This window comes from Astyanax mexicanus, chromosome 17 (genome assembly GCF_023375975.1).
Source record: "Astyanax mexicanus isolate ESR-SI-001 chromosome 17, AstMex3_surface, whole genome shotgun sequence".
NCBI lineage: Eukaryota > Metazoa > Chordata > Actinopteri > Characiformes > Acestrorhamphidae > Astyanax > Astyanax mexicanus.
Window position 1 is genome coordinate 11923128 of NC_064424.1, and position 24736 is coordinate 11947863.

A 24736-nucleotide genomic window follows, 5' to 3' on the forward strand; every position below is an offset into this window, starting at 1 on the left:
CCCTCTCTGAAGTGACTTTCCACTTTCCTTTTCTTCATATTTTTCCTATTTTTCTTCATATACTTTTTTCCCCCAAAGCCTCAGCAAATAGTTTAAAACCTGGAAACAGAAGGGTGTTGCTGATTATTTTCTTCTTAATGCAAATAATAGTAAAAAAAACTAAACAAAACAATGAATATTAGGGGTTTGGGCAAACTATTGCTCTGTTAATTTTTCTATTTGCTACACCGCAATGCCAAATATCATAAATTATGGGACTAATATTGTGTCAAATAGTTGCTGAAACGATGCACTAATATGCGAGATATGTGTGTGAGGCCTCCTGTATTGAATGTTGATGTGTTGATGTCTTTGTTAGAGGAGACTTGGTCAAGTCTTGAGTAGTCTTTGAGGAGTGCTGAGTGGTCCAGCGTTCTATGATCGGAATATCGCTGTTTCCAATCCCAGTCATGCAGCTTGCCTTCAGCTGCTGGAGCCCCGAGAGAGCACAATTGGCCTTGCTCTCTCTCTGGGTGGGTAGATGGCGCTTTCTCTTCAATCATCACTCCAAAGGGTGATGTCGCTCAGCACAAGGCTGCGTCTGTGAGCTCATGTATCGGAAAACAGAAGCGCTGCGCTTTTTTCTGAGCGTACTGTGATGATGCTACTCGGTAATGCTGCATCAGCAGCAGTTTAAAAAGAGCTTCTTTCGGATGTGCTAGTCCTCACCCTCCTTTTGTTGCGCCATTACTAGTAATGTAGGAAATGCAGGTAACTAACAGCTGACTAGCAGCTGAATGGGTGGGATAACCTGCCTAGTTAAAAATGGGAGAAAATCTGAAATAAATCTTAATAAGTCAGTAAGTTTTCTTTAGTCACGAGTCCAAGTCAAGTCTCAAATGGAAGCTGTAGTTGCTAAAAGCATTCCTCTTTTTAAAGCCACACGCCTTTGTAAAACTCTCGCCGGTTCGAATCCTGTTCATGTAGCTTGCCATCGTTTACCGGAGCCCTGAGAGAGCACAATTGGCCTTGTTCTCTCTGTGTAACTAGATGGCATCTTTCCACTCATCACTCCAGGGGGTGATGTCGATCAGCACAAGGCGTCTGTGAGCTGATGTATCGGAAACCGAGTCACTGCGCTTTCCTCCGAGTGCGCTGTGATGCTACTTGGTAATTCTGCATCCAGTCAGCCACCGCCTCATTTCAAACTGTTGCTGACTTCACATGTATTGGAGGAGGCATGTGCTAGTCTTCACCCTCCTGGTTTTGGGCAATCACTAGTGATAGAGGGAGTGGGTTGGGTAATTGTCCATGTAAATTGGGCAGAAAATGGGATAAAATTTGAATAGAATTGGGTTTTGTCTGTATGTTTGCTGGGATGTTAAAAAATTGTGAAATTGAAAAAGTAAATAATATTAAATGCAACATAATTGATGCTCATGGGCCTTGACAGCATTGAAGTGATCACCTACATGACTAAACCACATTTATTTTGTGGTTTTATTTAGTTTTAACCATTATCATGTTTGTTAAACTGTAAAAAAAGTATATTTTACTTACTAATTTCTTTCTTTATGTCTCTTTCTCTTCTCTCTTTCTTACGCTACAGCTGTCCAGCAAGTATCTGAAGGTAAGAGCAGTGTTTTGGTCTCTTTGGAGCTAAGCTAGTGGGGCTGACTTGATGCACTGCTTGCTGTAGTAGTCTTATCGCTCTGTGTTTGCTTTAAAGGCATTGTCAGTTTGGACTGCAGTTCTGCCGGATGAGCGTATCTGAACTGAAAATGGCTAAACGTGAATCAGGCGAAGGCCGTGTGGGTTGTTGTTTGAGGTGTGTGTGAGCGATGGACTCCCATATGTACGTGCAGCACCAGCTGTGTGTAAACAAACCTGCTGCTCGTGTGGTGATACGCTGAAGAGGAGCTTAGTCTCAGAGTGCAGTAGAGTGCTTGGGCTCCAGTTTGCTGGGCTGCAGGCCTTTGGCACTAGCCCTGCAGCTCTGTGTGTGTGTGTGTGTGTGTGTGTGAGAGAGAGAGAGAATGAGACTGAGTAAGTGTATCTGAGACCGGGATTAAGGCAGCTGGCGGTGGCCATGCAAAGCCGCTCCTCCTTCCACAGCTCGCAGAGAAGATAAGTTGGGCCTTGCAGATAGGATGGAAGCGGCGGATGAGATGAATCCCGCCAGGCGATGGCTCGCCACTCAGCAGCTCACAGGCACAAGCGCGCTAACGCTGGAGCAGAGCCCAAGTTAAAGTCATGCCTGCCTTCCTCGCAGTGCTGTGTTTCAGGCCTGTATGATTTATCATTTATTATTAATAACGGTTGGAGTTAGGGAATTGTTCTTATGTTCTTATATATAGTGTGAAAGAAAGAAAGATTGCTATCTTTCAATCAAACAAATCATATCCTTATAAATGATTTACTATATTAATACCAATGCAATTCCTCCAATACTGGTGCAATATGGGAAAGAATCTGTTGATTCGAAAAAAAAAATATATATATATAAAATCAGTCCCCAGTCCATATGGTTCATGTGTTTGTGATGTCTCATGTTTCCATATGTCCACCCGCAACAAAAAACAGCTTACAGTAAATGAGCCTGTCCATTCATGCAGAAATTATATACAATATAGGGAGTGTTTCAGCCCAGACTGCACTAAATAGAGCATATGTCAACCTGTTTACTTCTAAAACAGAGGATACATTACTTCCTTTTTACGGATTATAAGGCGCACAATCAATTAACGTTTATTTTCTGGTCTACTTTTTATACATAAGGTGCACCAAACTAGTATAAGGTGCTTTTTCAGTGACAATAGTAAGGAACAATGGTGTCACCATGTTTCCTTTCTAAATTGAGGGGAAGTTGGGGGGAAGCGCTTAAGTAAACAAAACTGTAATTCTTAAAAACTCTACACAGATTTCTCTCCTGTTTATTTGGGTGAGTAAAGCTCTTCTCTTTATTTACAGTAAGTTTAGATTTCCAATATTTTCAACAGCACAGTCAGCAGCAGTGCTTAGCGCTAGTAAATGCCGTCCGATAGCGCTACACTGAGGAACCCTGAGTCTTCTAGTAAGCCAGGGCGCTATTAGCTAGCGGTTTGTCCCATATAGCTTGCTCAAACATGGTAAACATGCAGACTACAGTACAATATACTCTCTGAACGGCGAAAGAGCTAGCGCTGCGGTTAACGGCTAATGCTCATGCTAACGCTGCTGGAAAATGAAAGGATTTAAGTGTGCCTTATAGTCTAAAAAAAAAAATTGGTAATTTAATGTAAATGTTAATAATGTCTGATTTTAATGCACAAAACCACCAAACCTAATAAGTGGGCCTTATGAAGAACAACAAAAGTAGGGTATGACTGTTTTAAAAGTGTTTTAATTTATTTCATTACACTACACCGACATGCTAGACGTGTGTCAAGGTGTCTCATGACTTTTGCCATGTCTCTTGAATGAGCTGTAGCATATGTATACAGTACCTCATAACTTTTATTCAAGAGTTTCCACATCACAAGTCTCTTATAACACAAAAACAAAAAGTACAACAGACAATGACAGAAACATCAGGCAACATCAGACCTGTGACAACAATTTCTCATTCAGAATTTCTGTAATAGTTTTCTTAAAAGTTGACTTTGGCATGTCAGTGTATACATGCAATACTAGTATTTTACTTGTTGTATTTGTTTTGTTTTAATGTCCTTATCCTCCTAAGGCACAAGTTCCTGAATACCATGCATTTTTTATTTCTCTTTGCTATTTGGGATAGTTGGTACCTGATTTAAAATATCTTTTTACATGATGTAGTTTCTGAAAAAAAATAATGTCCACATATGTGGACGTTAGTTTTGTATTTTGATAGAACACAATGAAGTCGCAATTAGAAATGATGTGTAAAACATTTTTGCCTCTAAACACGGCAGCATTTTTTGCCTGAGTACAAAACAAAAATAGAAACAACAATCAGGCTTATTTGAGCAATACGGCTTATTCGAAATGCTGCTTCAACACGAAGATAAAAACATAAAATACATAAAAATGTACTGTATTTACTGTTCATTTAAACTTCTGAACAAAATTGAATCTGTAACGTGTAACCTCTTCTACCACCACTAGGTGACAGTATAATGGCCTCATACGAGGACACCAGGACCTTGTAGAGCAAAATTTTGTGTTGTGGTCTAGACAACCCAAAATGTGATGTCCACATATCAGCATATCAGGTGATATCAGCTGGTAATGCACTGTAACCGAAGCTCTCCATGTATTACTCCACATCCACATTCAGGTAACCTAGCAATGATGCAGCGCTTAGAAGCCAAACAGTGCAGCTACAAACAGAGCAGCAATGGGACTATTTTAACAGCCAAAATGGGCCTTAAAATAGGCTTTTTCCAAATATACCTCTTCTCATATTAAAACATCTAGATAACATTTGATGAACAAATGATAAAAAATGTGGTTTGTTGCCTGAAACAATGGCAACATCCTGCCATAAAGGGTTAGTATGTAGTTATCTGGGGAAGTTCTAAACTAGGTATTATACCACACTTAGTTCTAACCCTGCAGTGTGATTGGTGATGTGGACGTCAGGTCCTAGGAGGTTATATTAAATAGAGCTGGGCAATATGGCCCTAAAGTAATATCACAATATTTCAGTGTATTTTTGCGATAATTATATTTTTGGCAAAATGACAATGGAACCTCTAAACACAGCAAGAACAATGTTTTTCCTCCTGGTTTTGTGCTGTAATTTTATGCTGGATCTTTCTCCTTTCTTATAAAGTCTGTTGATAGCTCACAGTAACTGCAGCTCGTGAGCAACCTCATTAATGATGCACTGCTTCTTTTCTTAAATAAAGATGTACTGCTCTCCATTAATTCAGCCGACATGCACCAACCTACTTGGCAAGAGGCAAAAAAAAAAAAGAAAAATGATATACCTTCCTCATTTTTAAACCTTAGCTTTATGTAAGAGCCGTGTGAAAAATTGACTGCTTGACGAAGAGCTCTTTGTTAAGAAAATAAAATCAGGCCACGTTGAGCTTATCATGTATAATGCAACTTACTGAACTGACTTCAGAGTTCTGTTGAATTTTAGGCCACAGGAAAAACTCACTTTTCTGAACTGTGTTTTGCCTTGAAGAAGAGGATTATTATACACAGCATGTTTATCAAAATAAATATCTAAAGGTCTTTAACTATTACAGCTGGACAAATATTTCAAAATATTATTGTACTGTGATACAATTTCAAGGATACTAGGATATCATCAGTACTAAAAGAACACTGACCCAGAGAGTGTAAAAAAATCCTCTTTATTTGGATGATGTGCAGAAATAAATGAATAAAAGTCATTTACACTAGTATTCTTGAAAGTATGTTTGAATAGCAGAATAGTGGAATCTGCCACATTTAGAATCTGTCAAATCATAATAAATACTGTGCATTGTGACAATATCTAATATTAATAAGTATTGTGATATAATATTTTTATCATATCACATTTACGATATCGGTGTCGGAATTTTATCATATCAACTGGAATTAAGAAATATATCGATTTTGCTATGTACATTTTTGCTATATCTTTCAGCTCTATTAACTATTATAAAATACATTATATAAATTATAATAGAAAATATTTACAGATTTCACACTGTTGCTGATGGTCAACAATTCCCATATCAGTATGATATTGCCAGCCTGATGTTTCTACTTAAATAATAAATAATATTCTTATTAGAAATATACTGTTAATATCGGTATCGGAATTTTATCATATCGACAGGAATTAATAAATATATCGATTTTGATATATATATATATATACATATATATATATGTATATATATATATGTATATATATATATATATGTATATATATATATATATGTATATATATATATTTTTTTTTTTTGCTATATATTTCAGCTCTATTAACTATTATAAAATACATTATATACAATCTAATAGAAAATATTTACAGATTTCACACTGTTGCTGATGGTCAACAATTCCCATATCAGTATGATATTGCCAGCCTGATGTTTCTACTTAAATAATAAATAATATTCCTATTAGAAATATACTGTTAATATCGGTATCGGAATTTTATCATATCGACTGGAATTAATAAATATATCGATTTTGATTTATTATTAAAAATTTATTGATTTATTTTTTTTTATTTTTTTTCCTGTGTTGTTTTTGACTGACTGTGTCTCTAATTCGTGGGTATGCAGCATGCATGTGAAAAAACAGATAGGATTTCATGGGTCTTTTGGCCTGTATGCACATAATGCACTTAGTGCTGCCATCATCAGAAAGCACCGGTGCTGTGCTGAATTCTGACTCTCTGGCAGAATCTGTCTCATCTTTGCGAGCATGTGCTTCACTCAGTTGTTTGGGCACGAGAGGTTACACTCACAATTCCTGTGGTTTCTAATCATAATTAACTATTAAGTTAAAACTATTTGTTTTTCTTTACAACCTCCCACATTGTGTAGTAAAGCCATTCACATGATTCAGAACGCAGCAGAACTCCTGGTCTTCGACCAGCCATAATGAGCATGACACCCCATAGGTTGCTGCTCGTATTAAATTTAAAAAATCTACATGCACTCACTCCAGTAAACGTCGCCTAGCTTTACCAAACATTTACACAAAGCAATCCAGACTGTTCTCATACATAGTTCCCCAATGGTGGAACAAACTACCTTCCACTACTAGATCAGAAGCATCAGTAGCATCCCTCACATCTTTAAGAAACTCCTGAAGACAGAGCTCTTCAAAGAGCACTAACTCTCCTAACACCTCTAACTAACTACCTTCCACTACTAGATCTGGAGCGTCCCTCACTATCTTTAATAAACTCCTGAAGACAGAGCTCTTCAAAGAGCACTTACTCTCCAAACACCTCTAACTAACTACCTTCTACTACCAGATCAGGAGAATCTCTCACTATCTTTAATAAACTCCTGAAGACAGAGCTCTTCAAAGAGCACTTACTCTCCAAACACCTCTAACTAACTACCTTCTACTACCAGATCAGGAGCATCCCTCACTATCTTTAATAAACTCCTGAATACAGAGCTCTTCAAAGAGCCCTAACTTTTCTAACACCTCTAACTAACTACCTTCCACTACTAGATCAGGAGAATCTCTCACTATCTTTAATACACTCCTGAAGACAGAGCTCTTCAAAGAGCACTAACTCTCCTAACACCTCTAACTAACTACCTTCCACTACTAGATCTGGAGCGTCCCTCACTATCTTTAATAAACTCCTGAAGACAGAGCTCTTCAAAGAGCACTTACTCTCCAAACACCTCTAACTAACTACCTTCTACTACCAGATCAGGAGAATCTCTCACTATCTTTAATAAACTCCTGAAGACAGAGCTCTTCAAAGAGCACTTACTCTCCTAACACCTCTAACTAACTACCTTCCACTACCAGATCAGGAGCGTCCCTCACTATCTTTAATAAACTCCTGAAGACAGAGCTCTTCAAAGAGCACTTACTCTCCTAACACCTCTAACTAACTACCTTCTACTACCAGATCAGGAGAATCTCTCACTATCTTTAATAAACTCCTGAAGACAGAGCTCTTCAAAGAGCACTTACTCTCCTAACACCTCTAACTAACTACCTTCCACTACCAGATCAGGAGAATCTCTCACTATCTTTAATAAACTCCTGAAGACAGAGCTCTTCAAAGAGCACTTACTCTCCTAACACTAACTACTTCTAACCTCATGTCTTGCCCCCCCCTTCTTTCCTACTCTATCCCACTATTCACTTTGGCCTCATTTAGGCCCTGTCTAAAAATGTTTTTGCCTTGAACTTTTATGTCCTTGATTGCTAATGTACATCATTATTTGTAAGTTGCTTTGGACAAAAAGCGTCTGCCAAATATATTGCAATGTAATGTAAAGGCTAGTCAGATTCTTGCTGGGAGTCGAAATTCAGCACAACACTGTCAGTGCTTCAGAACAATGAAATATAAGCTCCAAATGAGTGGTCCAGTGGTTTAAAGTGCTGCCACTATGATTGGGAGATCGCTGAAAGGTTCGAATCCTGTTCATGTAGCTTGCTATCGGCTACCAGAGCCCCGAGAGAGCATGATTGCCCTTGCTCTCTCTGGGTGGGTAGATGGTGCTCTCTTCCCACATCACTCCAAAGGGTGATGTCGCTCAGCACCAGGCATCTGTGAGCTGATGTATTGAAACCGAGTCACTGTGCTTTCCTCCAAGGGCTCTGGCTACTCAGCAATGCTATATTAGCAGTATCAGCAAGCGCAATATATATATATATATATATTTAAACATTTTAATGTGCAAATGTGTGCTATTTCAGGGACACTGAAACACTGTATTCATTCACTTTACAGAGAGATACAGGTCACTTCCATTTATTAAAGCTGAATCAGATCTGAGTGAAAGATCTGTAATTGATTAATGGCGCTTGCAATGTGAACTAAGCACTGTAGCCCTGTTGGCCTTGTGTTTCAGTTGTGTTTTATACAGGTACATTTACCACCCCCAGCAACTGCCTTTAGTTCTTCATTGGTTCTGCTGAAAGCCTCACACACATCAAACATACAGTATAAGATTTAAACATGCTGCCATCACTCAGGCAACCCCGCCCTTTGCTGGGGTCATTGTATGGCAGAAATGCCACATAGCGTCCGTCGCCACATAGCGTGTTGACTCTCTGAGCGCAGGGGGGTTATCAGAGAGGACACACACACACACACACAAGGACGTCTGCGGCCTTCGCTGCAATCGTCTGCTTTCAGCCCTTCTCTTTAATCATGGCGCCGCTCCCCTTGTGATGAGCCCGAAACGCTCGGACCACGGCAACATCAAACGGCCAGTGTCGAGCAAAGACGCTGCGCAAAGAGAAAGCGTTTGAGCTTTTATTGGATTAAAGTGTTCACGCAGTGTCAGTGCTTCCTCACCGCCGCAGAATGCATGAAAACAAAGATGACACTCATTGAAGGCAAGATGCGGCAGCGGCCGTTCCTCCGAACCCCGGCTTCACCGCAATGCAATGTGACATCTGACGGAGGAGTACAGCTTAGCTCCTCTCCACACCCCAGCTCATTCAGTCTCGGGCCGAATCGTAAGAGCGTAATGATTTTGACGCATCAAAAATCTCTCCTCTTCATTTCTTCTGAGGAGCTCTCATTTCCATGTTATGTGGAGACCCCTGCAAATGATCAAAACTAGTCATCTGAGGGTGTTCTGTCAGAGAACGTGTGAGGGGGAGGCTTATAGTATGCATGCTAATGAACATACTAGAAGGCTTTTGTTTCATTTCTAGCTCTTATTTATATATATATATATATATATATATATATATATATATATATATATATATATATATATATTGTTTTATTTGCAGTATACAGTGAGGAAAATAAGTATTTGAGTAACCTGCGACGTTGCAAGTTCTCCCACTTGGAAATCATGGAGGAGTCTGAAATTTTCATCTTAAATTATTTTTTTAAACCTAATCTAAAAAAAAAAAAAAGAAATCCGGAAATCACAATGTATGATTTTTTTTAAATAATTTATCTGTGTGTTACTGCTGCAAATAAGTATTTGAACACCTGCCAAACAGCAAAACTTCTGACCCTCAAATACCTGTTAGTCTGCCTTAAAAAGGACACCTCTACTCCACTTATTATTCTAAATTAGAAGCACCTGTTTGAGGTTGTTTGCTGCATAAAGTAAGACTCCTACTACTAACATGGACCAAAGAGCTGTCCAAAGACACCAGAGACAAAACTGTAGACCTCCACAAGGCTGGAACTACATGAGAGGAGCTGGTCTATGACCTGAAGAGAGCTCTCACCAAGGTTTCCAAGGTTACTGTGGGTAAAATACACTAAGACATCATAGTTTAAAGTCATGCATTGCACGAAAGGTTTCCCTGCTTAAATCAGCACATGTCCAGCCTGTCAAGTTTGCCCATGACCATTTGGATGATCCAGAGGAGTCATGGAAGACAGTTCTGTGGTCAGATCAGACCAAAATATAACTTTTTGATCTTTATTCCACTCGCCGTGTTTGGAGGACGAAGCATGATGTGTACCAACCCAATAACACCATCCCTACTGTAAAGCATGGGGGTGGAAGCATCATGCTTTAGGGGTGTTTTGGGGAACAACCTCCTTCCCTCAGTTAGAGCTTTGAAGATGGGTCGTGACTGGGTTGTCCAACATGACAATGACCCAAAGCACACAGCCAGGATAACCAAGGAGTGGCTCTGTAAGAAGCATATCAAGGTTTTCTGAAGTGGCCTAGCCAGTCTCCAGACCTAAACCCCTATAGAAAATCATCAGTTTAAGCCCTGTAGAGAGCTTAAACTCTTAAACGTGTTTCTCAGCGACTGCCCAGAAACCTGGCTGATCTGGAGAAGATCTGTCTGGAGGAATGAGCCAAAATCCCTGCTGCAGTGTGCAGGGCAAACGTGGTAAAAAAAACTACAGGAAACGTTTAACCCCTGCAAATGCAAACAAAGGCTTCTGTACCAAATATTAACATTGATTTTCACAGGTGTTCAAATACTTGTTTGCAGCAGTAACACACAAACAAATGATTAAAAATACATACATTGTGATTTCCAGATTTTTAAAATTTTTAGATTATGTCTCTCTCAGTGGATAAGCACCTAAGATGACAATTTCAGACCCCTCCATGATTCCCAAGTAGGAGAACTTGCAAAGTCGCAGGGTGTTTAAATACTTATTTTCCTCACTGTATTTGCATTTTTCTGGTCTAACCCAATCTTTCCAAACTCCAAAATCTACAACTATACTATGCAAAAATCAAGAGACCCCCATAATTTATGTATCCACTATGAATTTGTAGGGATGTCGCCATCCAATCCACAGAACTGGGATTGTGGCCAATCCAGGCATGGTTTATTGGATCAGTTATGGGCTATTTTGAGCCCGATCCACTTTCTGTCCTTTGTTTTTACAGATGCTCTGCTGTGTTAGAGGCACTATAAATGGACATTAAGCGCTTTTCACAGCCTGCAGCTTTGAGCTTTTCCTCAGAAGTTAACAAAGCAGATTAGACGGCTGCAGAGTGCAGCTATTTTTCTGTCGGACCTGAAAAGACATTACATTTGCAGTTCTAAGCTGTTGACTGCTTTAATGCCAGGTTCACACTATTACTACTACTACTATACAACTTCCAGAGTCCTTAGATACATCAAGTGCGTAAGTAGATTTTACACTACACAACGTGGTGTCTTATAATCAGTCTAGTCTATTAGTGTTTGTTTTTTTGCACGTTACCTGACTGATCAGTCAGGTCAAGCCAAAATGCTGATCAAACCATACAACAGACAGACATAAAGTGCACAACAAAATAGATACAAAGGTTTGGACAGTGAAACTGAAACACCTGTTTTTAGACCACAATAATTTATTGTGGCGACGGACAGTTCTGGTGTAAACAGGTTGAGAGTTGAGGTGCACAATGAATTGAATTTGGGCAGCCGTGGTTTTATGCTTTTTGAATACAATCTGGGTTAGCACCCCAATATCCCTTTTTCGGACAGTTTCCTCTTACAGCATCCACAGTTAATCCTGTTGGATGTGGTTCGTCCTTCTTGGTGGTAAGCTGAAATTCCTCTGGATAGTGTGGCTCTTGATACATCACAAAGACTTGCTGTCTTGGTCACAGATGCGCCAGCAAGACGTGCACCAACAATTTGTCCTCTTTTGAACTCTGGTATGTCCCCCATAACGTTGTGTGCATTGCAATATTTTGAGCAAAACTGTGATCTTACCCTGCTAATTGAACCTTCACACTCTGCTCTTACTGGTGCAATGTGCAATTAATGAAGATTGGCCATCAGGTTGGTCAAATTTAACCATGAAACCTCCCACACTAAAATAACAGGTGCTTCAGTTTCACTGTCCAACCCCTGTACATTGTTTGTAGCAAAACTAATTTTTAGCGAAACTAATACGCAGACAAAGAGAAAGTGGATGAGAAAATAGATAATAAAGTCAACACTGGCTTCTTCATGATGTACTCCACCTTTGTTTTTCTCATCACTCCTTGTCTTGTACCACTTGTCACTGTTTCTGGCCTTGAAAGATCCAAGAAAAAGAAAGGAATATACTGTTTTTACCTTTAAACCACTTACATCTTATACCAAGTAATACACAGTTCCAGTCTAAAGTTTAAAATATCCTCAAGTGCAGTCAGAACAACCATCAAAAACTTTATGATGAAACTGGCTCTCATCAGGTCCGTCCCAAAAAATGAAGAGCAAGAGTTTTGTCTGTTGCACAGGCTAAATTTATCAGAGCTACCAGCCTGATAAATTTATAATAGATAACAGCACCTCAGATAAAAGCAACTAAATGTTTAAGTCTTTCAAATTTACTGCATGATTCCTTGTATGATCCTTTATAGTCTGGATGACTGGTACCAGTTTCCAAATGTTGACTGGCACTGTACATCTATATGAAGTCAAAGTCTCATTTCCCACCAGAGATTATGCATTCAACCCACACTACACAATACTGAGTCGTAAAAATGAATGAAGGAACTAAAGAAGGATATCAAATGTAAAAATCAAGGCAAAAATAATGTGAACCTGGCATGATTTCCTTTCGAGAAGTGTGAATGGATTTAAAGATATCGTTATATCTAATAGGGACTGTCTGGGTGTTCTGAGAAGTTGTTATGAATCCCATTTTCACTGTTTTCTGAATAAGTCTTTTAACAAGAGTAACACCTCCAGACATTTAAAATTTTCCCTTTTTAATGAAACTGGACTGATACTGAAAAAAGACTAATAATGAGTTGGAATAAAACGAGTAGTTTGCATTTAATAGCTGTTTTACTGTGGAAAATGTATGTTCTCTGAATTAAGCACAGTAGTATTTACTAGTTCATCTCAAAAAATGTGGAACTCATATATTATATAGATGTATTACATACAGAATTATCAGTTTTAAGCTTGTATTTCTTTTATTGTTGATATGTCTTACAGACAATGACAATCCAAAGAAAATCTCAGAAAATTAGAATATCTGCTGGTGTTGGTCCACTGTGTTTTATTATCAAGTCAGTGCAGTGCAGTCTTGCGTCCACAGTTAATCCTGTTGGATGTGGTTCGTCCTTCTTGGTGGTATGCTGACATTACCCTGGATACCGTGGCTCTTGATACATCACAATGTGCACCAACAATTTGTCCTCTTTTGAACTCTGGTATGTTACCTATAATGTTGAGTGCGTTGCAATATTTTGAGCAAAACTGTGCTCTTACCCTGCTAATTGAACCACCTTCACACTCTGCTCTTACTGGTGCAATTAATGTGCAATTAATGAAGATTGACCACCATCATGGTGACAGATGACTGTTGTTTCAGTTTCATTGTCCAACCCCTGTATTTTTTATTTTTTTATTTTTTATGCAGAGTATTTGGAATTAAATTGGTTTTACTTCAGAAAAAAATCCAGATAATCCGTCTACACTGAAAATACATGTATCATTAACACCCCTCACATTCAGTTCAATTCTGCCATGGAATGGTGCAATGATGGAGGATTGTAACTGGGCTTTTGAAGAGGCGGGAGGGTTGTGTAGTCCAAGCCTGGATGAAGGCATTGAAGCTGCACAGCCCGAGACAGATAGACCAAATTGATTTGCAGGTGTGTGGAGCGCATTAGAAGATGCTGGAGCCATGACTGTGTCCTGGCTCTGAAAATAAGAGGGAGCTTCTGTAACGCCTGCCGAACAACAGCGCTGCAGCAAAAAGCCACCAGAAGAATCCTGAGTCCTGACAATGAGACACAAACATCTAAATCTACAAATAATGACTCTCTATGTCATGCCCGAGTCGCTTGAAATGCTAATGGCTGTACAGGCACAGTGCATACGAGCCTTCAGTAATGGAGATGCCCAATTTAGCATCTCGCTCTCCACTAAAAGCTGCCAGTATGCTCTGGATCCTACCTTCAGATCCCACCTGGAAGGGAAATCTCTTCGGTGGTTGCTGGTAACCCTTCAAACACACTATGCCAATCCTATGTTTTTGGTGTAATTTTGGAATGTCTAGTCAGCAGCAGCCTAATGATGGGTTCTTTCCCATTCTTGTCAGGATACAGGGTTTTCCACTGAGTGAAAGAACCAGACAGAACTCAAAACCCTCAAGGTTAAGATGAAAAGAATGCATATGAGCCAGAACGTCATGGACATGATGTTCGTTTGTCCTTCACTTGCTGTTCAAACAGCCCTGGTTGCTTCAGATACAAGACCTCTGAAAGTACCATGAGGTGTCTACAACCAAGAACCTGGTATAACAATTTCACCATGACAAATCCACTCTTCACACATCTTTACAACTCATAATTTATCTTGCATTCAGCATATCGTCGCTGTCCAGTGAAAAACAAGTATCTTCAAAACAGCAACTTTACAGGAAAGAGAAAAAACTTTCTAAACTTTCAATGAAAGTCAATGTAAAAAGAGTTTTCGAAAGATTTGAAGTATTTCTATTGGTCCAAAATTGTGTAAAAATCGATAAAAAATGAGATGACCTCTTTGATTTAACCAAATTGAAATAATCATGAGGAAGATGGATGATCACAAGCCATCAAACCAAGCTGAACTGCTTGAATTCTGGTGGAGGAGAACATGCCAAGATGCATGAAAACTGTGATAAAAAAACAGGGTTGTTTCACCAAATATTGATTTCTGAACTCTTAAAACTTTATAAATATGAACTTGTTTTCTTTGCATTATTTGAGGTCTGAAAGCTCTGCATCTGTTTTGTTGTTTCAGCCATTTCTCATTTTATGCAAATAAATGCTCTAAATGACAATATTTTTATTTGGAATTTGGGAGAAATGTTGTCCGTAGTTTATAGAACGAAACAACAATGTTCATTTTACTAAAATATATACCTATAAATAACAGAATCTGAAAAACTGATTTCCAGAGCTTTACTTGTTTTTAATTGGATAGCAATGATATACACTAAGAGAAATTAAAGCTTTAGCAGAAATTCTACCAGGAAGCCTAATGCTGTGTCTCTTAGTGTCCCAATAAATCACAAGCTTTTGCCAGTCTTTAAAAGAATGAGACCCAGACTTTCAACCCAGATTTTCAAATGCAGACTTGTCATTCCCTTCTTTCCTCCAAATCACCTCCAGTTTAGAAGGTATGCTCAGCCCTTGCAATCCATACAACATTTAGATTTACTGCTGACATACTCTTATTGGTGTATCACAGTAAAGTCATCCAGACCGGTAATTGAACCCCAGTCTCACACATGATGTGGAAGCTCATAAGAAGGTGGTGGTGTTATCCACTGCGTCACACCAACCACCATATAAGGCAGGATCTCAGAAGGTTCAGATGTTACTAGACCTGGGCACAAGACTTTAACCTATGATTTTGGTTTGTTGTCAATCATATAGTTAAATCTTATCAAGATTTATTTCCTTTTGTATCATTTTATTTCCTGCATGCTTGCCACAGGAATCTTTCTGGTAAACTGAATGTTTATCTAGTACCATCTAAGTCAAGAGGTCACAGTACATAATTTAGTTATGAAGTGTTACCTTAAGAAAAGGCTTGTGAATGCCCACGTCTGTATATGTTGTGAGGTGTTATCTTGTGAGTGAAGCTGGATACTGGCCAGCTTACTCATGGCAAGGCCATGTAAAAATATTGGAATTTGAGCAAGGGCTTATGGATGGAATATTCCATTTCTAAAGTTGTGCGGCTGTTTCCTCCAACTTTCCTCGATCCACAATCTGTTTACTTAAGTCTGGGTCTCTAGTACTTTATAGATGTCTGCGTAGAGGGAATCGTCCCCCAAATTGGACTGCAAGTTCTGGTTTCTCTGAATTGCCCCTGCAAACAGATATGCCACTCTGGAAAAAGTCACATCCGCATTCAGTGAAGCGTTCCTTAGCTTCCATGGCAAGAGTCATGGAACACTATACTGTCCTATGACACTATGTCTTGTCTTATAACATGCCAGTGTATAGCCCAATCAAGGCTATTTTTTAGTTTTTTTAGCAAAACGACAGTGACCGCTGCGGGCTGCAGCGTTAAGCTGGCAGCAGAACCGCTCGCAGGCAGGAAGCGCACCCAGACCGGCTCTGTCTGTGAGCGGCGGAGATATTTTTTTGCACAGCTCTAGTTTTGGTGAGGGGCGGTGCCAGGCGGGTCTGAGCCCAGTCAGCTCTCTGCCAGAGCAGCATGTGCCAGTCTCAGCACTGGGCAGAGTCAGAAAGAGAGGGTACAGCTGGCACGGCGACGGCCAATCCTCTCTGAGCCTCCGTGACCTTGGCATAATCCCTCTGCTGGAGGTTCTCCTTCAAGAGTTTCAGAGAGGGGCTTTAAAACGGGCCATGCAAATCCCTTCTCAGCATATTCGCACGTTTCATATCCAACCCCGCGCTGGAGCTAATCAGAGCAGATCGCCGCGATGATACGCAGACAGTGCGCCATGAGCACAGCATGGGTACTGGATACTGTAGTGTGTGTAGTCAGTGGGTTAGTGATACTGGATTTGGTTAATTGCGCCGCATGCTCTTAATGCGTGCTCATGCATGATTTAAGAAAGATCTGATAGGCTTACGTTGATTCTGATGTTGATGCTCACGTTCAGAAATTCCTTTGTGCTGTTGTCTATTAATTCAGCCAGAATAAACTATTCTGACTGCATAGCTTTTATTTGTTTACCCTTGAAAGCTCTGAGCTTTCCTGTAAAAATGTACAAAATGTTGCTCATTCTTTTTTTTTTCAGTTTAGTAAATGTCACATGTAAATAAAGCAGGGTTTATTGAAATAATAAAATAATGCACTCATTTCGTGCACATTCAATTTATGAAGTCAACATCCCTTACAATAAAAACATGTTTTCCTCGATAAGCTATTTTTATTAGCCCGCGTTTAATGTTTTATGTTGTTCAATTTTGCTTCGTTCTGCCTCACAATTCAATAACTGGTCGAAGGAGGGTGTGGGTAAACAATATCACGCCCCACCCAGAGACATTTTATAAGCCAAGTATTTATCGCCGCTTTATTGGTTCGCTTTATGCGAGCAGATTAAAATTCTAAAATGGGCTTTATTTTTCGTCCAAAATATTTGGCAGCCGTAATTTAGTCTCTCCTATGCGTGACGGCGAGATGAATGGAATGGAATGGTGTTTGGAACAATGGAGAGAAAGAGAAAACTGGAGAGTGAGAGAGAGTGGAGATGGAGTAGAGCGAGAAGGGGGGGGCAAGAGATGGAGGGGGAGAGAGAAGAGGAGGAGGAGGAGTAGTAGGAGTAGGAGCATAAGAAGAGGAAGAGGAGGAGGTGGAGGTGGAGGGTGGCGGGGGGGTTGGGGTGCTTTGGGCAACGTCATACTTGGGGAGACACAAGAGCCTGTTGCTATGCCAACGCTGTTGGGCCGCAGCATTTCAATGCAGACGTCCACAGCAGGCCCACCGCACGTCAGCCTCCGCTCGGCGAACGACACCGCACATTTGCATTCGCACAAAATAAATGTTTACATGCTGCATATGCCTCTTTTAAAAAATAACCCACACCTCCAGGCTAATATCTCCTCGTCTAGTTCCGCAGCCGCCGCTCTGTCTGTCTCGCTCTTTTAATACCACCAACTCAGAGCTGACGCGGAATCCAGGCCTTTCTGGATAAGTCATCCCTGCCCTGTTATTGTTTCTAGGTTCAGTTGGCTTAAAGGGCTCATGGAAGGTGTTTTTCTTGTATTTTACAGAGCCCACATTTACACTGTAGAACAACTAGGATTTTTACCATGTTTGTTCCAATGTTTGTTACATTTCTATATAGAAATGAAGGCAAAAATGTCCTCCATTTGGTCAAATTTTTGCGTAGGGGTGGACTCCACCACACCTTTTTCTTCCCCCAGAACAAGTGTCTCAGACTGCCTTCATTGAGTTTACAGAACAGCCTAAAAGGATCAGAAACAAAGTGGTTTTTTTCCACCTGGATTGGGTTTTTATGTCAGGGGAAGTCCAAACACTTTTTTGTCTCCTATGTAATTACATATCCTATCCTTTCCCTATCCTATCCTTTTCCCAATCATATCCTATCCTATCCTATCTTATCCCTAGCCCTATTCCTATCTTATTCCTATCCTAGCCTCCCTTCCCATCCCTTCACTTCCCATCCCTTCACATCCCTTCCCTTTCCTTCTCTTCCCTTCCCATCCCATCCCTTCCCTTCCCTTCCCTATCCTATCCCTATTCTGTCTTTTCCTTTCCCATCCCATCTCATCCCATCCTATTCCCATCCTATCCTATTCCCACCCTATCCTTTCCTATTCTATTCCCATCCTATCTTATCTTTTCCCAATCCTATCTTATCCCTAGCCCTATTCCTATCTTATTCCTATCCTAGCCTACCCATCCCATCCCTTACCTTCCCATCCCTTCCTATCACTTCCCATTACATCCCATCCCATTCCTTCCCATTCCTTCACATCCCATCCTTTCCCATTCCTTCCCTTCCCATCCATTCACTTCCCTTCCCTTCCCATCCCTTCCCTCCCCATCCCTTCCCATCCCTTCTCTTCCCTTCCCATCCCTTTCCTTCCTTTCCCATCCCTTCCCTTCCCATCTCTTTCCTATCCTATCCCTATTCTGTCTTTTTCTTTCCCATCCCATCCCTTCCCTTCCCATCCCTTTTCTTTCCATCTCGTCCCATCCCTTCTCTTCCCTTCCCATCCCTTTCCTTTCCATCCTTTCCCATCCCTTCTCTTCCCTTCCCATCCCTTCCCATCACATCCCTTCCCTATCCTATCCCTATTCTGTCTTTTTCTTTCAATCCCATCCTATTCCTATCATATCCAATGTCTGTGTGCCTCATTCAAAAAAAACAGATGCAGTCAAAGCTGAAACACTCCTTTTATAACCTTACAACTTTTATAACCTTATATTTATTTATGTGACTGGTGGAATGATTAAAATAGGATTTCTGTAAAATCAGTATTGTAATCAGTATTTTCATGGCATCACAAAAAAAACACAAATTAAACATTTTTAAAAGGTTCTATGTGCTGCTCTGTTTTCTACAGTATATGAGCTGTATGGACCTGGGACTGAATGGTGTGAAACCTGAACAGTGTTCACATTCTGTTTTATTCTATATAATAAATACTGTTATTATTTTGTTCAAAAAGAGAGTGAAAGCGTGCAGTTTTTTTTTTTTTTTCTCGATTATGTGGAGGTCTTAATAAATTCAGGCCGCTCGCTAGATCAATAGCTAAGACCGAAAGTGGTTGGTCAGTGGTCGTGAATGAAAGGAGGCTAACGTTGGATTCTTTAGTGGAACGCAGCGTGCTATTAAAACGGGGCTGAAGTATGAGACCGGGTTCAATTAATATTTAATGATTATTTCTGGCTGTGTGCTTGTTTCCTTTTAGTTAAGGCTGTTGAGCAAAAAATACGGTTGTAAACATAGCGGAGTAAATGCCTCCATTTCACAGTAGAGCGGCTCCGCAACCTTTTCCGCTATGCTGGCCGTCGTTTAAATGTTTGTTAACAAGGAGTGTTGCTTTTCAATCCGTGAGCGATCGCATGTGCTGTTCTGTGGCTGCTCCTCTGATATGAAGTCTTAGCCAATAGGGACGTGGTGATGCGAAGTTGGGTGGAGGCTTAGATTTTTTTTTTTTTTTTTTTGGGAAACACGAAATACATAAAATAAGTCAGGCTACAGACTGGCTTTGAGAGGTTCCTTTAAACAAGTGCATGAGAACCACCTCTGAATATAGTGTTATACATAAGTAAAGAACCCCTTTTAACATCTCTGAAAGTGAGAGAATCCCATAAATTATGTAAAACAAAAATAAAAAAATCTCTACACAGTGTTAAAACACATTTAGGCTACTTCAAATGGTGCAAACTTTATTTGCAGATATAAACTCTTTCTTAGAGAAGCCTGTGAAATATGTCTGCATGTGCGAAGCTGAGATTTTCATCTATTCTAAAGATTTTGAAGCTGCTGTTACTTAACAGCTCTAACTCTGTAACTCTAACTGTATATAGAGGCCTATTCCTTTATTTTCTCACTTTTTAAAAGTAAAAAAAAAACGGTGGGCTAATCTCTAAAAGGCCCTTCAGCTCTCCAACAGTCTTCCAACAGGCCTTCGTTTGTTATTTTAATGGAATTGGGTACACTACAACCTTTCACCATTATCTGTTCTTCAGCTGGGTTATCGCTCTAACAGCGAGCTTTATTTGCGGGAGAAAGGAAGTGGCGTTGCGGCTGATGGGACCTCAGTTATTTTGTTTTACGAGGAATTATCTCGACCAGCACTGTGCAGGAAGAAAGAGAACAGCGACGCGCCGTAATCACACACTCCTCCAGAGCTCGCATCCAAGCCAGTCACTCAAAATATGGCATTTTTTATTTGTTTCTATTTTATATATATATATATATATATATATATATATATATATATATATATATATATATATATATATATTATTCTATGCCTGGTGGCTGTGAGGAAGCTGGGGCTGGCTGGTGGAATCTGGAGACGATCCTCTTTTCAATTTAATGTTGTCTCCAGTGCATTATGACTCACCACACGGTTGGGTTAATGGGACGGGATCTGGATGGTGTGTGATTACTGCGAGCAATCATGTTCTGTGGAAGGTAGAGAAATGCTAGACCTCAGCCTCAGCTAGCTCATTATGCTGCCACAAGGGCATCCAGAGAGAGACTCGTTCATTCAAACTGTGTCTCTAAAAAAAAAAAATATATATATATATATATATATATATATATATATATATACTGTATATCAGTCATCTCCAGCCAATGGAAAACCTGCAGTCTAAAGGAAAGGAAAGACCTCAGAGAGCTTTGTAAAGTGCTGTTTAGCGCAGCAGTAGGCCACATTTGATGGATTTGATAAATGACAACATACATGTGAGTTAAGTGTTGTTTTTATTCGGAAGTCTCCCCTTTAAAAGTCATTGTGTCTCCACGGATACAACTCCAAATCAGAAAACAGAAGAAAATGTGAATTAAATCATTTATTTGATTTAATTGCAGGCAGTATAAACCCAAAAAATGATGGTCAGCTTAATTTCCTTTATTAATACAGCTCTGGGAAAAAAATAAAAAATAAATTAAGAGACCACTTCAGTTTCTGAATCAGTTTCTCTGATTTTGCTATTTATAGTTATATGTTTATGAGTAAAATGTTTATATTAGTATAATAAAAATGTTTTATTCTTTAAACTACAGACAACATTTGTCCCATATTGCCATTTAAAGCATTTATTTGCAGAAAATGAGAAATGGCTGAAATAACAAACAAAAAAAAGATGCAGAGCTTTCAGAGCTTAAATAATGCAAAGAAAAAACAAGTTCATATTTTACAAGTAAGTTTTAATAGTTAAGAAATTCATATTTGGTGGAATAACCCTGGTTTTTAGTCACAGTTTTTTTTTCATGCATCTTGGCATGTTCTCCTCCTCCACCAGTCTTACACGCTGCTTTTGGATAACTTTATGCCTTTGCTCCTGGTGCAAAAATTCAAGCAGTTCAGCTTGGTTTGATGGCTTGTGATCATCCATCTTCCTCTTGATTATATTTCAAAGGTTTTTAATTTGGTAAAAATCAAATTAAAATGTAATTTTTAAGAGGTCTCTTATTTTTTTACAGAGCTGTATATACAATTTAGTATGAAATCAAGAGCTGCAGCACATTCAGAAAAAGATGGGTCGCATTTAAAGCATTTTCCAACATTTTAAAATGTTGCATTCTTTCTCACAGCACTTGAAAGACGTCTAGGAACAGGATGTTTCAGGTGTTATTTCGCCCCATTCTTCCAGTATATTTTTAAGGTTTAAAGGTTGTACTGCGTTTTTCACAGTAAAGTTTTAAAGAATTAAAGTGGCGTGAAAAAATATTTGCCTCCTGACAGACTTCTTTTGTTTTTACATTTTTGTCATACTTACATTAACAAGGGAAAAAGAAACTAACCAATCTAGCCCTTTGTGAAATTGTTTCAGCTAAAATATCTCAAAAAGCAACACAATATACCCCAATCTGAAAACAATTCAAAAACAGATGAGAAAGTCATTTGTTGACATTTGTCAGTCAGGAAAAGGAGCTAATATTTACAAATGGAGAAAACATGGAACACTGGAGTGACCAGCCGACCGGAATTATTCCAAAAGGGCATGAACAACTCATCCAGGAGGTCACAAAAGATCCCAGAACAATATTTAAAGAATAAGGTCTCACTCGCCTCAGTTAAGGTCAGTGTTAATGATTCAATAATAAGAAAGAGACTGGGTGAAAAATGGTCTCCATTTGAGAGTTCCAAGGCAAAAACCACTACTGACCAAAAACAACACAATGGCCCTTCTCACATTTGCCAAAAAAACATCTTGATGTCCAAATATTCTTGCACTGATGTGACAAACGTAGAACTTTTTGGAAGGTGTGTGTCCTGTTACATCTGACGTAAAACATGGTGGTGGTAGAGTGATGGTCTGGGGCTGCTTTGCTGCTTCAGGGCCTGGACAACTTGCTGTTCCAATAGATGGAAGCAGGAATTCTGCTGTTTACCAGAAAATCCTGAAGGTGAATGTCTGTACAGTTGTGGTCAAAAGTTTACATACACTTGTAAAAAAAACATAATGTTATGGCTGTCTTGAGTTTTCAATAAGTTCTACAACTCTTATTTTTCTGTGATAGAGTGATCGGAACACATACATGTTTGTCACAAAAAACAGTCATAAAATTTGGTTCTTTCATAAATTTATTATGGGTCTGCTGAAAATGTCACCAAATCTGCTGGGTCAAAAATATACATACAGCAACAAAATTAGTCAATTTTGTTGCGAGTTGTGTCAATCAAATTAGCTTCATGTCATGGCCTCTTCACTTCTTGTAAGTGATTCTGATTGACTACAGCTGTTGACTTCTCATGAGCCCATTTAAATAGGGCTCATTTGACCCAGTGATTAGACTCAGCTACAAAAGCTACAATGGGAAAGTCAAAGGAACTCAGTGTGGATCTGAAAAAGCGAATTATTGACTTGAACAAGTCAGGGAAGTCACTTGGAGCCATTTCAAAGCAGCTACAGGTCCCAAGAGCAACTGTGCAGACAATTATACGCAAGTATAAAGTGCATGGAACAGTTGTGTCACTGCCACGATCAGGAAGAAAACGCAAGCTATCACATGCTGCCGAGAGGAGATTGGTCAGGATGGTCAAGAGTCAACCAAGAATCACCAAGAAGCAGGTCTGCAAGGATTTGGAAGCTGATGGAACACAGGTGTCAGTCTCCACAGTCAAGCGTGTTTTACATCGCCATGGACTGAGAGGCTGCCGTGCAAGAAAGAAGCCCTTGCTCCAGAAAAGGCACCTTAAGACTCGGCTGAAGTTTGCTGCTGATCACATGGACAAAGATAAAACCTTCTGGAGGAAAGTTCTCTGGTCAGACGAAACAAAAATTGAGCTGTTTGGCCACAACACCCAGCAATATGTTTGGAGGAGAAAAGGTGAGGCCTTTAATCCCAGGAACACCATGCCTACTGTCAAGCATGGTGGTGGTAGTATTATGCTCTGGGGATGTTTTGCTGCCAGTGGAACTGGTTCTTTGCAGAAAGTAAATGGGATAATGAAGAAGGAGGATTACCTCCAAATTCTGCAGGAAAACTTAAAACCATCAGCCCGAAGGTTGGGTCTTGGGCGCAGTTGGGTGTTCCAACAAGACAATGACCCAAAACACACATCAAAAGTGGTAAAGGAATGGCTAAACCAGGCTAGAATTAAGGTTTTAGAATGGCCTTCCCAAAGTCCTGACTTAAACCCCATTGAGAACATGTGGACAGTGCTAAAGAAACGGGTTCATGCAAGAAAACCATCACATTTAGCTGAACTGCACCAATTCTGTCAAGAAGAGTGGTCAAACATTCGACCTGAAGCTTGCCAGGAGCTTGTGGATGGCTACCAAAAGCGCCTAGTTGCCGTGAAAATGGCCAAGGGACATGTAACCAAATACTAATGTTGCTGTATGTATATTTTTGACCCAGCAGATTTGGTGACATTTTCAGCAGACCCATAATAAATTTATGAAAGAACCAAATTTTATGACTGTTTTTTGTGACAAACATGTATGTGTTCCGATCACTCTATCACAGAAAAATAAGAGTTGTAGAACTTATTGAAAACTCAAGACAGCCATAACATTATGTTTTTTTACAAGTGTATGTAAACTTTTGACCACAACTGTACATTACCTCAAGCTCAGACGTACTTGGGTTCTGCAGCAGGACAATGATCCAAAACACACAAACAAGTCCACCTCTAAATAGCTTAAACCAAGTGAAGGTTTTGGAGTGGCCTTCTCACAGTCTGATTGAGATGCTGTGGATAATCTTAAACAGGCAGTTTGTGCTCAAAAACCCTCCAATGTGTCTGAATTAAAACAATTCTGTAAAGAAGATTGGACCAAAATTCCTCCACAGAGATGTGAAAGACTCAGAGCCAGTTATTAGTAAAGCTATTGGTACTTGATTGCAGTTGTTGCCACCTAGAGTGGCACAGTAAAGTTATTAGGCTAAGGAACAAACACTTTTTCATACAGGGCTAGAATGGTTTGGATTGTTTTTTTTTTTCCTTTAATAAATAAAACAATCATTTAAAAAGTGATTTTTATATTTACTCAGGTTATCTTTGTCTGATATTAAAGTTAGTTT

The 24736-nt window shown here is 39.5% G+C and overlaps 1 protein-coding gene across 7 annotated transcripts in view; it reads left to right on the forward strand.

Annotated features, from left to right (window-relative positions):
* Positions 1 to 24736, forward strand: part of nrxn2a (neurexin 2a) — a 696697-nt gene that overhangs the window by 141604 nt on the left and 530357 nt on the right. For all 7 annotated transcript variants that reach the window (XM_049466698.1, XM_049466699.1, XM_049466697.1 and 4 more), the window contains exon 3: positions 1589 to 1609. In XM_049466698.1, coding sequence (XP_049322655.1) covers positions 1589 to 1609 — 21 coding nt within the window. The remainder of the gene's footprint in view (positions 1 to 1588; positions 1610 to 24736) is intronic.